This window comes from Molothrus ater, chromosome 9 (assembly GCF_012460135.2).
Source record: "Molothrus ater isolate BHLD 08-10-18 breed brown headed cowbird chromosome 9, BPBGC_Mater_1.1, whole genome shotgun sequence".
NCBI classification, from domain to species: Eukaryota; Metazoa; Chordata; class Aves; order Passeriformes; family Icteridae; genus Molothrus; species Molothrus ater.
In genome coordinates this window covers 19349150-19362049 of record NC_050486.2, presented here as the reverse complement: position 1 = coordinate 19362049, position 12900 = coordinate 19349150, and the positions used below count along the sequence as shown (strand labels likewise).

Here is a 12900-nt window from a genome sequence, read left to right as displayed (position 1 = left end):
AGAGCATATTTCCCTTACTAAAAATTCATTCAGAAGACAGGGCACTCAAGAGTTCATAGCTAATACATGCTTTATTTCTTGCTTCTACAGTTAAATTGTAAACCTTGATACTACATGAAACACTTAATTGAAAATACTAAGTGAATTAATAGCTGCCAGTTCATTTGCACTTTGGCATGCATGAGTGCATTTCTTTTGTTATAACTGAAAATCTCAGAGTAACCTTACGTCTGGTGCTAACGAGACACAGTGTGCAGTGGTGGAAACAAACACGCATTCACAGTGTGAGCAAGTGCTGCATGTTCATTTGGGTTTGGCATTTTAACAGACACCCAGGGGAGGTGGGGGAAAAAAAAAGCAGTATATCCCCATGGTAACCAGGACATCTTTTTTTATAATGTTTAACATGTTTAGCATGTTTAACATTAAACACACCAGACAGAAAAAAATTAGTCACCTAGAAAAATATTCATTTCTGATCAAAACTATTCATGAACAATGAACATGAAAAGCTCTTGGCTGTGTCCTGTGAGATATGAAACAAATATTGTTATTTTTCATTTCTGGCAGCTGACAATTTATTCTAAGCTTTTTTCCTACACCTATGAATCAAATGCCTCCTCTCTTCTGCCCTCTTATTCTTCTCAATAAAGTACTTTTAGATTTACTTTCTCATATGCTAAGTTATTCCAAAACCAAATCTTACTAAAAATTTTTTAGGTATAAAAAATTGTTTGTGATCTCCAAGTGAGGAAGGAGGAACATATCTGGAAATGAAATCTTCTCAACTTGATTTGTGTTACAAAAATATTTTGTGGATGATGACTCCTTTACTTTTGTACCTCCCATGCTCCCAATGACTAGGAAGAAAAGTGCTTTAAGATTCACTACCATTGCATAAAGACATCTCAAAACTGCATAAAAAACCAGTATATTCCTATTATGCCAGCTTTACTTTTTTACTGATGGTTCCTTTTATACTTGTATATAAATCAGCCAGTCAAGTGTCAGCTGTATTTTTACATGTCCATTCAACAATCAGAACTTGAAGTTTTAGCTAATCAACTCGATCTTGAACAAGTCAGAACAGAGCATGAATTTACTTGCTTATTCATCTTATAAACATCCTATTTCAGTGATCAAGTCCCTATTGCATTTTTTTAAAGCCCACACATACACCCATGTGCAATCTATGTGGGAAACTTGCCATCGAGTGACTTTGCATGTTGTACCACTATCAGTCCAGGTGCAGAAAACCTACTGGACACTTCAGTGATGTGTTTCTCACAAATGGACTTTCTTTTTCTAGCTGCATGTCTGAACTGACACAGAGAAGAGGGAAACATTTTGAGATAGAATAAATAATTCCAACTTTCTGCAAAAACCACGAGTCTGCCATTGTAAGCAAATGTGTAACATGAGATGCATAAGCGTATTTTATCTTGCTGTGGCAGTGTTCACTGGTTTCTATAGAGAAGCAGACTTGTCACCTTGTTGAATGGCTTAAAGCTAGCCTGAAGCTTACCCTAAGACAAGTAATATGTTTTAAACAGATATATATATGTAATATATATATAATAGAACATATTCAAGAAAACAAGTTATACTTTTCATTTTTAGTGAGAATAGCACATCTAAAATTTTACTGAACAAGGCTATTTTCTAATCTCCTAAGATTCCGAAGGCTAATATAAACCAAGTTTGTTTGTAACCAGATTAATTTCTGTGAATTAACACTAAAAGTGATTTGTCTTTCTCTGTGACACTTCAGAAACCCAGAAGTCTTATTTTGCTTCCTGCTATTAACTGTCAGCTCTGGATGGCTTAAGTATAGAGGGAAGCCAGAAAAGCCATCTGTTAGGAAGAATGAGAAAGCCTAGTTGTTTTACTCATTTCCTGGGCAAAATGAAGACTGAAAGGTTTTCAGTGAGAAAACTGCTTAGACTGCACTAAGCCAGATGTATATAGGGAATTGAAAAGGAATAAACAAAATAGAATTTTTTTAGTTCAGTATAAAACAGTTGTATGGCAAATATGAAGAAAGCACTTGGTCCCTTTTAAGCACATAATATCTAAGTTTTCAGTAAAATTTACAAATCCCAGGCTTGCTTTTCCAAATGAACTTATGAGTAATGGGGTACTAAAAAAAAGTCAAATGTTAGCAGCATCATTACAAATAAATGCCTTCTCCTTTAGAAAAAGTAGGATATATAGTGCTGGAAAAACCCAGTCACTGTAAGTTCTGAATCTGAGAAGAAGAATTCGTAAATAATGCATTAGCATAGCATATCAAATTACATTAGATTTCATAAGAATTCAGGACTATTGAACTGTGGGTATATTGAACTTTTGCTTCACAAATGAAAACCTCTTAATCCACATTATCATATAGCCAAACACATTTCTAACATTTTATGCTTTTTCATCTTCTCTTGAAACAAGCCATTACTGATGGGAAGGCTGACACCCACTACAGCAGTAAACTGAGTGTCAACCCAACAACCTTTACCAAATGTAGCTACTCGAGGCCACTATTCCAGCTAAACCCCAAAAGAATTATTGTAGTGACTCTAGCCATAGTTCAATTAAGATACTGGAAAAGTAGATGATGTGCATTTTTATATACATGTTTATATACACATACGTGTCTTTCATATATGTATGTATAATATAATTATATTAATAGACATAAGTATATGTGTATCCCTATACACAGGACCAACTTGGATGATACCTGCAGAAACACCTTTCTGGACTCCTCAGTTTAATCATTCAGCAGCCAGACTACTTAGCTCTCACCTTTGAAACATTACAAAACTGCCTTATTTTACTACTGAGTAATTGAGCTCTTCTGCTATTCTTTTTCCCTCCAATTACACTGTTCAGCTCCATTACACAGTATCTGAAGCAGTCTCCTCGATGTTAGGTTTTCAGATGAACAATTAGTTATATTGCTTGCAAAAAACCTTCAGAAATTTAGAGAAATCAAGCTTTGAGCTGCTCAGTCCCTGACACCCTCCACAGTTTTCCCCAGAAGAGAGAATTCAAGTTACCAGACTGAACTGCAGGCTTTTAACAGTTCATATCTAGATTTCCAGGCCTACAACAAGGAGTCCATTGGATTTTTCCCTCTTGAAGTGACAGTTTCTCCAGCACACAAACACATTGCTGTGTTTCCTCAACTTGAAACAAATGAACAAAGAATCCAAATAGTCTGGTGAAAGGCTTATGGAAAAAAATAATTTCCACAGGCCCTTCCTGAGATGCATTCTTTCTTTGCTACGAATCAAGACAGCTTTTCCCAGTAAAGGCCTCTCCTTTACCTATTCTCTAAATTATTGCCTTCCCTCCAGCGTACACAAGCCATCCATCTGGAGTTCTCCCACACTACCTTCTCCTTTAAAAGACTACTTCCATTTCTGTGACATAATCCCCCTTGTAGAGCTCTCAAAGGGCTGAAAGCAAGACAGTCATCCCTTTGGAACTGTCTTAAAACACACCTATTTATCTCTGCAAACGCAGGGGTTTGGTTTTTTCTAAGTATGACAGAGTTCCAGTGTGAAGATGCCTTTTTCCACAGTGACAAAGGCATTTCACAAACTCTGCTGCTGTAAAGTGTCTCCTTACTGATCTCACAGATTATATTGGACTATGGATCAGACACCCAGAAGCAAAGACTGACTAGAAGACTCCCAGATTCCTGAAATCAGCTTCCTAAACCCAGCACACGTCCCCACTGCTAAAGCCGAGGCAAATATCTTGGCTTATCTCAGAAAAGAAATTGTTCAGTATTATCCAGCAATTATTTACACATTGGAAGTCTTGCATTTTCAGCATTCTTTCAAGGGAGAAAACGACTTCTTTTTCAACACTGAGTCTTGTTGCTTTTCCCTTAAATAATCTCAACTTGTATTTATCATCATATAGCATTCAAAATTGGGAACAGTACAGATGAGATCTCACAACAAGCACAGCACCAAGTAGAGCAGAATAATTACCTCCTGTGCCTCACATCTGATGCTTTTGTTACTATTACCCAGAACAGGTTTTGTTTTGGTATCACTGGGTTTTAAGTCATAGTCTGATCTGCAGTAATACTCAGAATACTCAGCACAGAACTGCTTCATTCCCTGACAAGCTGATGCCCCTAACACTCAATCCATTTTTCCCTTACAAATTTTACAAGGCCAGTATGTTCTACCATCCAGACTATTAATGAAAACACTGAATAAATTTGTAAACTTGATCACTGTACTGTGCTTTAACCAAGGAAATAGTTCGAGTTTCCAATTTAGAACGTTGTGTAAGAAAAATTCTTCTATTCATTGTTCTTCATCTTTAGTATGTTAAAGAACCTTAAATCAAAGAAAACTAGAAAACTTTAGCCAAAAAAAAGAAAAAAAGAAAAAAAAGACTTTAAATAGACTTGAAATCAGACAGTCAAACAGTAGCTCACAGGCCAGCATCAGTAAATTACTAATGACTGTCCATAAGCAAGTTAACTTCACCTAATCAGTAACACAAGTCAGCAGTAAGCACTTGATACATTACAGGGGTAATGTGGTATTAGCTTCAGGTTGCTTTATCTACTAACATCAAATCACATTTACAAATACTTACTGTTAGAGGATATTCTCTCTAGGCTGTTATAGATGGCTTTTGAACTAGAATAGCATGAAGTCCTACAAACCACTATGTTTTTAAACTACATATAAAATTATTCAGAGGAATGTTATGTCAGGATTTTCTTACTTTGAAACTAGAACTGTCAACATCATTGTCTAAACTTAAAATGGTCAAAAAGTACAATTGTATGGGTGTGAGAGCAGTACCACAGCATTACTTCAAAGGTTTTTGTATTTATATAATAAATGAAAAACATCTAGGAAAGCTCCCCCCACCTATTCCACAGTTAATTTTGGTTTTTTTATTGATCCAGTCTTGAATAATGCTGCTTATTTGGTAACAATATCAGGCAAAAACATGAGCAAGTGTCATTCTGCATTCCAATATGAATTATTCAATAAAGTTTTGCAATATATACATTTATCCAGCTTCTGACATTAAAGGTCATCATGCCAATGAAAATTCTTAACAATACAATAAAATCCTTCAAATATAAATGCTTACGAATGTAATTCAAGAGACCAGACAATTTAATTTTCTGAAATTTATATCACTCATATCCATAATAATTTTACATTTCACACTTCATGCTCTCAAATGTTACCCTAGAGAAGACTAAATCTTTTTGCCACATATACTATTAAAGACACTAGCCAGGTTTATAGAGTTACAGAAGACTATAATAAGATGTAAAATTTAGCAGTAATAAGTTATGACATTTGCTGACTAAACCATTATTCAGTCTACCCTAATGTTTGAGCCACTCAAATACAGTAAGTATTTGGATGTTATATACTACCCATTTCATATACTTACAGTGCAAAGTAAAAGACAATTTTTCCTGAGCATTTAGGAAATGAAAATCCTTTTTCTTTATGTTTGATTACAGTCCATTTAAAATATACTCCTCACATACCTAGGCTTGTCAAGACTGTACAATTAAGCCAGGCAAAAGTTTGTAGATATCAGAAGCCCAATCAGGAATCAGAAGGGTTACTGAACATCTCTAAAATTTGTCCCTGTTTTTCAAGTCTAAGGATATAATAGAATCTTGAGTTTTAGCAAAAAATTCAGAAATTACATTTTTCCCATGGACCAAACATTCCAAAATGTACAAACCACATGCCTTCCAAAACAGAGAAACAGTCGCTATTTAAACAAATTGCAATACATATTTCAACTTACTATTCTGTCGTTAATGTAATGCCCAGTGAGCTGTGCCTCCAACAGACATAAGAGAATAAAACTTTTAGGAATGTGTTTTGGGCATTTTGTAAGGAAGCTGGATTCCTTACAAGTTCATCTTTTCCTCAATAGCTACAGACCATGAGTTTCTAATTCAATCTTCTCTTCTGTTTGCAATATATCAGGCTCTACTGGAGGAACAGGTGGTCTGAGTATAATCTCTGGACCTCCACCATATATTGACTGAAGAAAATTCCATGTTTCTTCTGATATTTGTCCAGAATCTGCACCTGAAAAAATTTTAAAATTTAATTACTATTTAAATCTTTAATGATTTAAGTCCGGAACAGATACAAAAAGAAAAAAGAATCCAGATTAAAATTTAAAACTGTAAGCATTCAGATCCAAATTTAACACCATATCCTTTATTTTTGCTTAATCTTGCACCAGCTGCCAAACCAAATTGCCTTTGTGTTAGTTTCATACTTCTTGATTCTTACAACTATCTGCTCTAAATTATGCAGTAATTGCAGAAAACACATGAAAATTCTATGATAAACATCTTATCTAATATCTACTGATCAAGCTCACAGCCAGTAAATCTTGGGACTCAGGAAACAATGACTCATATTATAATAATGACATGAATCACATAAAGTTCAAGGACTCAAGATTCTTGCTTCATCAGAGAAATTATATTGACAGTAAAGAATAAAAGTATGATAAGCACAGTGAAATTCCCAGAGACAGAGGACTATTGTTAGGATAATAAGAGCTCCAGCAATATTCCTGTAGCACTGATGGGTCAGCCTGATTTCATTCACTGATTAAAGTCTTTGCTTATGATTCCGTGCTGTCTCCTGTCTCAAGCCAGCATCCAACAAGCATTTCTGATTGTCCACAACTTTTTCCAGTGGCAAAGACAAGATGCATCAGCACATCTCCCCTCTAGGTTTTAATACAAGGGTCTGTCTGATATTGAGTGATTTTCTCACATTAACCTACAGAAAGGTCACATTTCTGTTCTACCAGAATAAGCCTTCTCTTCTTTTAGCAAATCAAAACCCTACTTGACAGCAAGTTTTCCCTGACAGCCTTATTAGACATTATTAATTTATCTTGTTAAGCCTTGTTTCAGCACCCTCATACTTTAAAAAAAGGAAGTCAGCACTACAAACTTCTTGTCCTACCTCCTGTACTTCTCTGTCCTCATCACCTGCTGCAGTGGTGCTTTATATGTTTAGAGTTTCTAAAGGGGAAGGGTACAAAGAGCTGCATGTTTGTTTAGCGACACAAACTCAACTGTGCAAAGCTTCCTCTAAAAGTCATCATGCAGATCCCATGCCAGTACTAATGATGTTATGCCTCACTTCTACTCTTTTACCTTTAGGCTCTCAACAGGAGTAGATCTTCACTCACTCATCCAGATTGCAGCCAGTCAGGTTAAACTGAACAGGCACAGTGAACTCAGGCACTGAATCACAGAAATGTGTAGTTTTGGACCCAATTTAGGGGCATTCCCACCCCTTACAAGTTATGAGAAAGATTTTCTACATCCTATTCATCTTTATTTCTACCAAGCTCTAATTTGTACCAATGTAGCTGAAAGTAAACCAACAACTGGCTAATTTGCTTCAATTTTAATTAAATTTCAAATTCATTCAATTAATTAAATCATTAAAATGCACTAAAAAACTCATGAGTGCCAAAACTCATTGTTTTTAAAATAAACTCTAGACATTCTCCAGTTGGTGAGGTTTATGGTAGGTTTAATGGTATATCTAGTGTATGCTGAGGCATTAAGCAGAATTGGGAAAAAATCAAGTTAAATAAACATTAATCTTATTGATGCAGATTCTTCTTTTAGGCTGAGCTGCAATGAATTTAAAGCTTCCTAGAAAGTCTAAAGACTTCCTAGAGCAGGTCATATAAGAATGTTTTCCTCTGTAGCTATGAATTCCAAATAAATGACATTGAGCATTTAACTCTGAAGAATAATGAAGAAATCTGTATATTTGCAAAAACTTCTCTAACATGCAATGTACAGTATCAAATGACTTGCAGAAAAATGAGCAACAGACTTTATGTACAGTGGTTTTTCTCTCTCTGTGAGATGTTTTTCTATTCAAGTTAGGTTTCAAGATTCAAATAACTACTTACAGAAATAGAACAGTCTCCCAGTTTTGTTAAGAAAACCCCCATCAAACCAAGTGGTACAAAGCTAAAGCACAGTTTCTCCACTTTCAAGTTACTCTTGAAACACCTCCTACATTCTCAACTGCACTTGGATTAGTCTATTGCATATAGTAATTCTTCATTTTAAGAATAAAAGGATTACCCAAAAATGGGCACAACACAGATTAATTAGAAACTGCCATTCATTTTATTGTAACAATAAATAAATTTTTAAAAATCATAAATTTCCCTAACTTCCAGCAAATGCATAAAGCTGCAGCAATATTGGATACCTACCTTGTTTTAGCACAGCATTGCCACATTTTGTTACTGCAATCTTAGCATTATCAATGGGGCCAGGAGGATCTAGTGCAATAGAAAAATTATTAAAATTGGGAGAGCTGAAAACAAAGAGCAGGTTGGAGGTTCTATTTGCAAAGGAAAGGAAAAACAGATCATTTGTTTACTGCTTGTTCTTCTACTGTTTAACAGTACATTCTAAGTTGTTAAAAGCTAATCACATTTTAATTAAGAGCAAGTTTTCCAAAGCATTCCTGATTACAGTTAAGTCTTCAAGCAACATAAAACACAAATTAATCCTAATTCTTTCCCTTACCAAAGCTGTCCCAGAGCAGACTCTGATAAGATTGTAGAACAATTTATCAGTTTCCATTTTAAAACTTTGGAGGCATCTGAAGTCAGCTAAACTGACATCAGTACAGTTGTTACTGAGCTATCTGAGTTTACATTTGACAAGGTCACCTTTCCTCCAAAAGCTGCAGCATCATCTATCAGTTTGCACAACAAAATCCATTCCCTCCTGTACTTAGATCCAATTTTCCTGCTGCCACTAACAGCAAACATCCTGCAAACAAGCAACATTCCTCCCAACACCACCCCATTATCCCATTGCTGTAAATTATTTAATATGTTCTGTAACCTGGATGTATTGTAACCTATAAAACCTGTGTCTTAGATATTTAAGAGCTTTCTTTGCCTTTGCTATCTGCCCTTCCTACAGTTTTGTACCAAAGCAGAAACAAACAACAATACGACAGAAGATTACCTATATTTTGAAATGAAGCACAACTTACCACTGTCTTTACCCTTTACAAAGCCTTCCCATTCTCTGAACCAGTGCATGCTGATGCAGTAAAACGTTGATGGAGATTCTTCTTCTTGGAATGCTCTATTAAGCTACAGGGAGAAAAAAAAAACCTGGTTTTCTGCCCTTTCATTTCATTAAACTACTGAATTCTTTGAGATGTACTAACACCATACCATTACACTGTAACAGAACATTTTAAAGAATCACTGACCATAAAAAAAGTAAATACCTAGTGAATAGGTGAGATGAGATTCTGAAGCAGTGGTAGCCTTCATATTAAAAGCTGATTTACTGTTTAGTTGAGAAATTACTTTTATTTCCTAAAAACAGCAACAAGTTCTTCTTAAGCACAAGTGCTTACTCATCAAACACTAAGAACTTTCAAGTAGCAAAAAAAGCAGCGATCTTATTTTTGTAAAATGAAAGTGCTTTGAAAATTTTCTTCCATAATTTTATGGAAAGTTCTTTGTGTGATGAACTGTATCTTCATCTGTGTTTCTTTCTCCTCAAGTACTTCTGAGCAGATGGCACTACACTTCCAAGCAAGGCACAGTGAACTAACACACTGGGACTTTTCATGACTTACAAATCTTTTTACAATGTTATGAAGAAACAAGCAAAAAGTCACTTAAACCTTCAAACCATTATCTTTTTAGCTCTGTAATAACACAGCTACACTTCCCCTTTGAAGTCATAAACCTAAAGCATCAACACAACTTCTTAAGGTTTCATATAGAGTAAGTGTTGCAATCATTCCCTAAAGCCATCTTTATAGAGAACAATGGAATTTTCTGTGTACTAACCAGTAACAATACTTGCACAACAGTGCACATATAATCACTGCTTTTACTGGGAAGACACTGCTAAACCAAATGGGGTTGACTCAATGTCACGAATAATAATTTCTATCCCATGATAATCCAGAGTAATGAAAATTCCTAAAAATTTTAGAAAAATGTGGAAAATATGACAATCTCTGAAGTGTGATGAAAGGACAAACAGAACTGAAAAAACAGAGTCAGTTCTATTTTTCTTCCTTTCATGAGTTGAGATAGCAGAAATGGAACTCCAGTATCTCTGCACTTATTTTCACTGAAAACTTCAAAACACATTTTGGTTTAAGAACATCAAAATCATTACCTCTAGTTATTTTACTATTCAGACTCAAGCACATAATCCTCTAACCAGGGAAAATATACTCGCTCCTTGATATTAATTTTACAGATCCATTACAATACTAACATATTTACCTCACACTGAATCACTTACGTTTGTTTATATTTTTAATGCCTTTTCTTTAAAATTAGAACTAATGATTTTCATTAAATTTTTCTTGGCACAGTATTATTGCACTTAAACCGTATCAGGCTGCACAGAACAGAGGACTGGCAGTGTAACTGCTTACATGGCTGTTTCCATACTATAAAAAAGCAATTTAAGAAATACATTAATAATTTTCTCTAAGTACATTTTCACGTAAGAGTTATCCTGGGATTTCACAAGAACACTACTGCAGCCATTAAGAGAGGTGGGGTGGTATATAGGTATAGAGATATTTAATAAAGTCCATTTGTTACAGGAATCCCTTGTGCAATTCTAGTAATCCCTTGGGTCTAGTCATGAATGTCAGGTGTTGGCCAGTAGCAGAATGGATAAGCGTGTACTGTTTTACCCGTATAAACATTTCCAATTCATTTTTCCTTCTTTTTTCAATTCTTTCAGACTCTATTTGGCAGGTGTGACAAACATACAGATGGTTAACAGCTGGTCCTCCTCCGTATCTGCAGTAAAAGTAAAAAACCCCGAACAATCAGCCTCGTGGAAAACATCATGTAAAAAGATCATGCACCTGCAGACGTGGCAAATGTCAGTATGAACAGAAGGCTGACACATGCCAGTCACAGTGATGCCAAAAAGCCATAGTTTATTTTCTTAGTAATATTCTGTTCTCCATCCTAAGATCATCTTTCAAGTTCTGACTGCCTCATGCCAGTACAAACCATCTCAAACTCAGCTGCATCACAGACTTCAGAAGGAGCTGCTATGGTTAAACATGTCAGTGAGCAAGTATTGTTCTATATACACCAGGTGTGATTTTACCAAAGAAGATTCTAATTCTATTCTAAGAAACAACCTATGGAAATTCCAGCCAGTTCTGTCTTAAACATGTTCCTCCATCCCACTGCAGACTTCATTAGCTTTGCTACCTCCCTGACTCCAGCCTCTAAACTTATTTATAGTCTTGCTCTTAATAGGTTATTCTTGACCCTTCCCTCAGGTTTTTCTCGTGTGAAATTTTATCCATGGAAGTCTGCAGGGGCACTCCTCCTGAGAAGGCTATTTTTACATACAGAAAATGGATAATGGAAGAAAAATCTAGTACATCTAGGAAAAGGGAAATAAAATGCAAATACCATTGTTTTTATTTTTTACTTATGTGCACCAAAACTTTAAAACATCAATAAAAAACTCCCCAGATCCTTAGATGTATCGTTCAGGTGGCAGGAAATTAACAGCTAAAAATATTTAATGCAAGTGGAATACAGAGTGTTGAACGCCATCAGCAAAGCTCTTCTGCAGCTTTTTGTTACTTTAGAATAAGGCATAGCTTGTAAGAATTCCTGCTTTGTAAGCAAGCACTCAAACCTGACTGACATTAAAGTGTGGGGCAGTAACACAGAACACTCAGATATAAGTTATTTTGAAGCAGTACTGGCAGCTGAGGCTATGGATTCAAAGCCAACTTAAAAGAAAAGCTGTCTCCAGCCAACAAGAGAACAGGAAGCTGATACAGAGAGCTCTTTCAAAAAACCTCTGCCAAGCGTACTTTTGCTGACCTACTTTGTGTTATTTCATACATACCATACATGTTTATTGCTTTAATATTGAAGTACTAACCCAGTAACATACTACTCTATGCAGTCTTTTACTTTGCATAAGGAAATTATATGAATTGGCTGTTTGCAGCCCCTTCACTCAGCTGGGTGCCCAGAGGGCTGTCTTTTTCCTGAGCCAGTAATTCTAAATCTGATGCTGCTGCTTGGCTCTCAAACTATCACTGGATTTTTCCCAATTACAGCTCCAAACTTACCTGCTATACAGATTGTCCCATATATTCTGAGGTAGCATTACAACGAGGTCCTCTATGAAGTTAGCTTTGTGTGGAGGAACACCTGCAGAAGGAACAAAAACAAACAAACCCCCCAAACAATAAAAAAACACTTGTGGATTTTAGTGAGGGGAGGAGACTATGTTACAAGTCCATAAATAAATAAATAACAGAACCTTTCAATGAATTCAGGGAAATTACATTAAATAAGTTTTACCTAGGCATAATCTATTACTGTATTTAGAGACACCACTGATTTTAGTCCTTTATGAGGCTGAAAAGCTTATAAAAAGCAGAAGCAAACTAACTATATGAATGGCTAAAGTCAAAGGGCTAGAATCCATTTTACATAATGAGTTCAAAAAGCTTCTTAAGGTATACAGTTAAAATGTCAGGATGATTAAATATCTTGATTATGCATGTAAACACTAACAAACTGTCTACTCAAAATTCACTTATTTGCTGCAGACCTTTTGGAATTACTTCAAACAGCATGAATACTTGAGAGCAGATAAATTTTGAGGAAGGCAGAAATGGAGGGGCTTGCAGAATTAGCAGTGTTGAGTTGAAGCACATGGTAAACAACAGTGGACTATGCAGGAATTCTTGGGAACAGAGAAAATCAAGTACTTGGGCACTTGTACATCAAGAGTCATCTGCTGCAGCCCGGCAGAGGGAAAGCCAAAGGGCTCACAGG

At 35.6% G+C, this 12900-nt stretch overlaps 1 protein-coding gene across 3 annotated transcripts in view; it reads right to left on the bottom strand.

Annotated features, from left to right (window-relative positions):
* Window positions 1–4904: 4904 nt before the first annotated feature.
* Window positions 4905–12900, bottom strand: part of USP33 (ubiquitin specific peptidase 33) — a 35551-nt gene continuing 27555 nt past the window's right edge. For all 3 annotated transcript variants that reach the window (XM_054515728.1, XM_036387640.2, XM_036387641.2), the window contains 5 exons: window positions 12186–12267; window positions 10767–10875; window positions 9081–9183; window positions 8284–8352; window positions 4905–6101 (listed from right to left, as the gene is read on the bottom strand). In XM_054515728.1, the coding sequence (XP_054371703.1) occupies window positions 5944–6101; window positions 8284–8352; window positions 9081–9183; window positions 10767–10875; window positions 12186–12267 (521 nt within the window). In that variant the 3' untranslated portion in view covers window positions 4905–5943. The remainder of the gene's footprint in view (window positions 6102–8283; window positions 8353–9080; window positions 9184–10766; window positions 10876–12185; window positions 12268–12900) is intronic.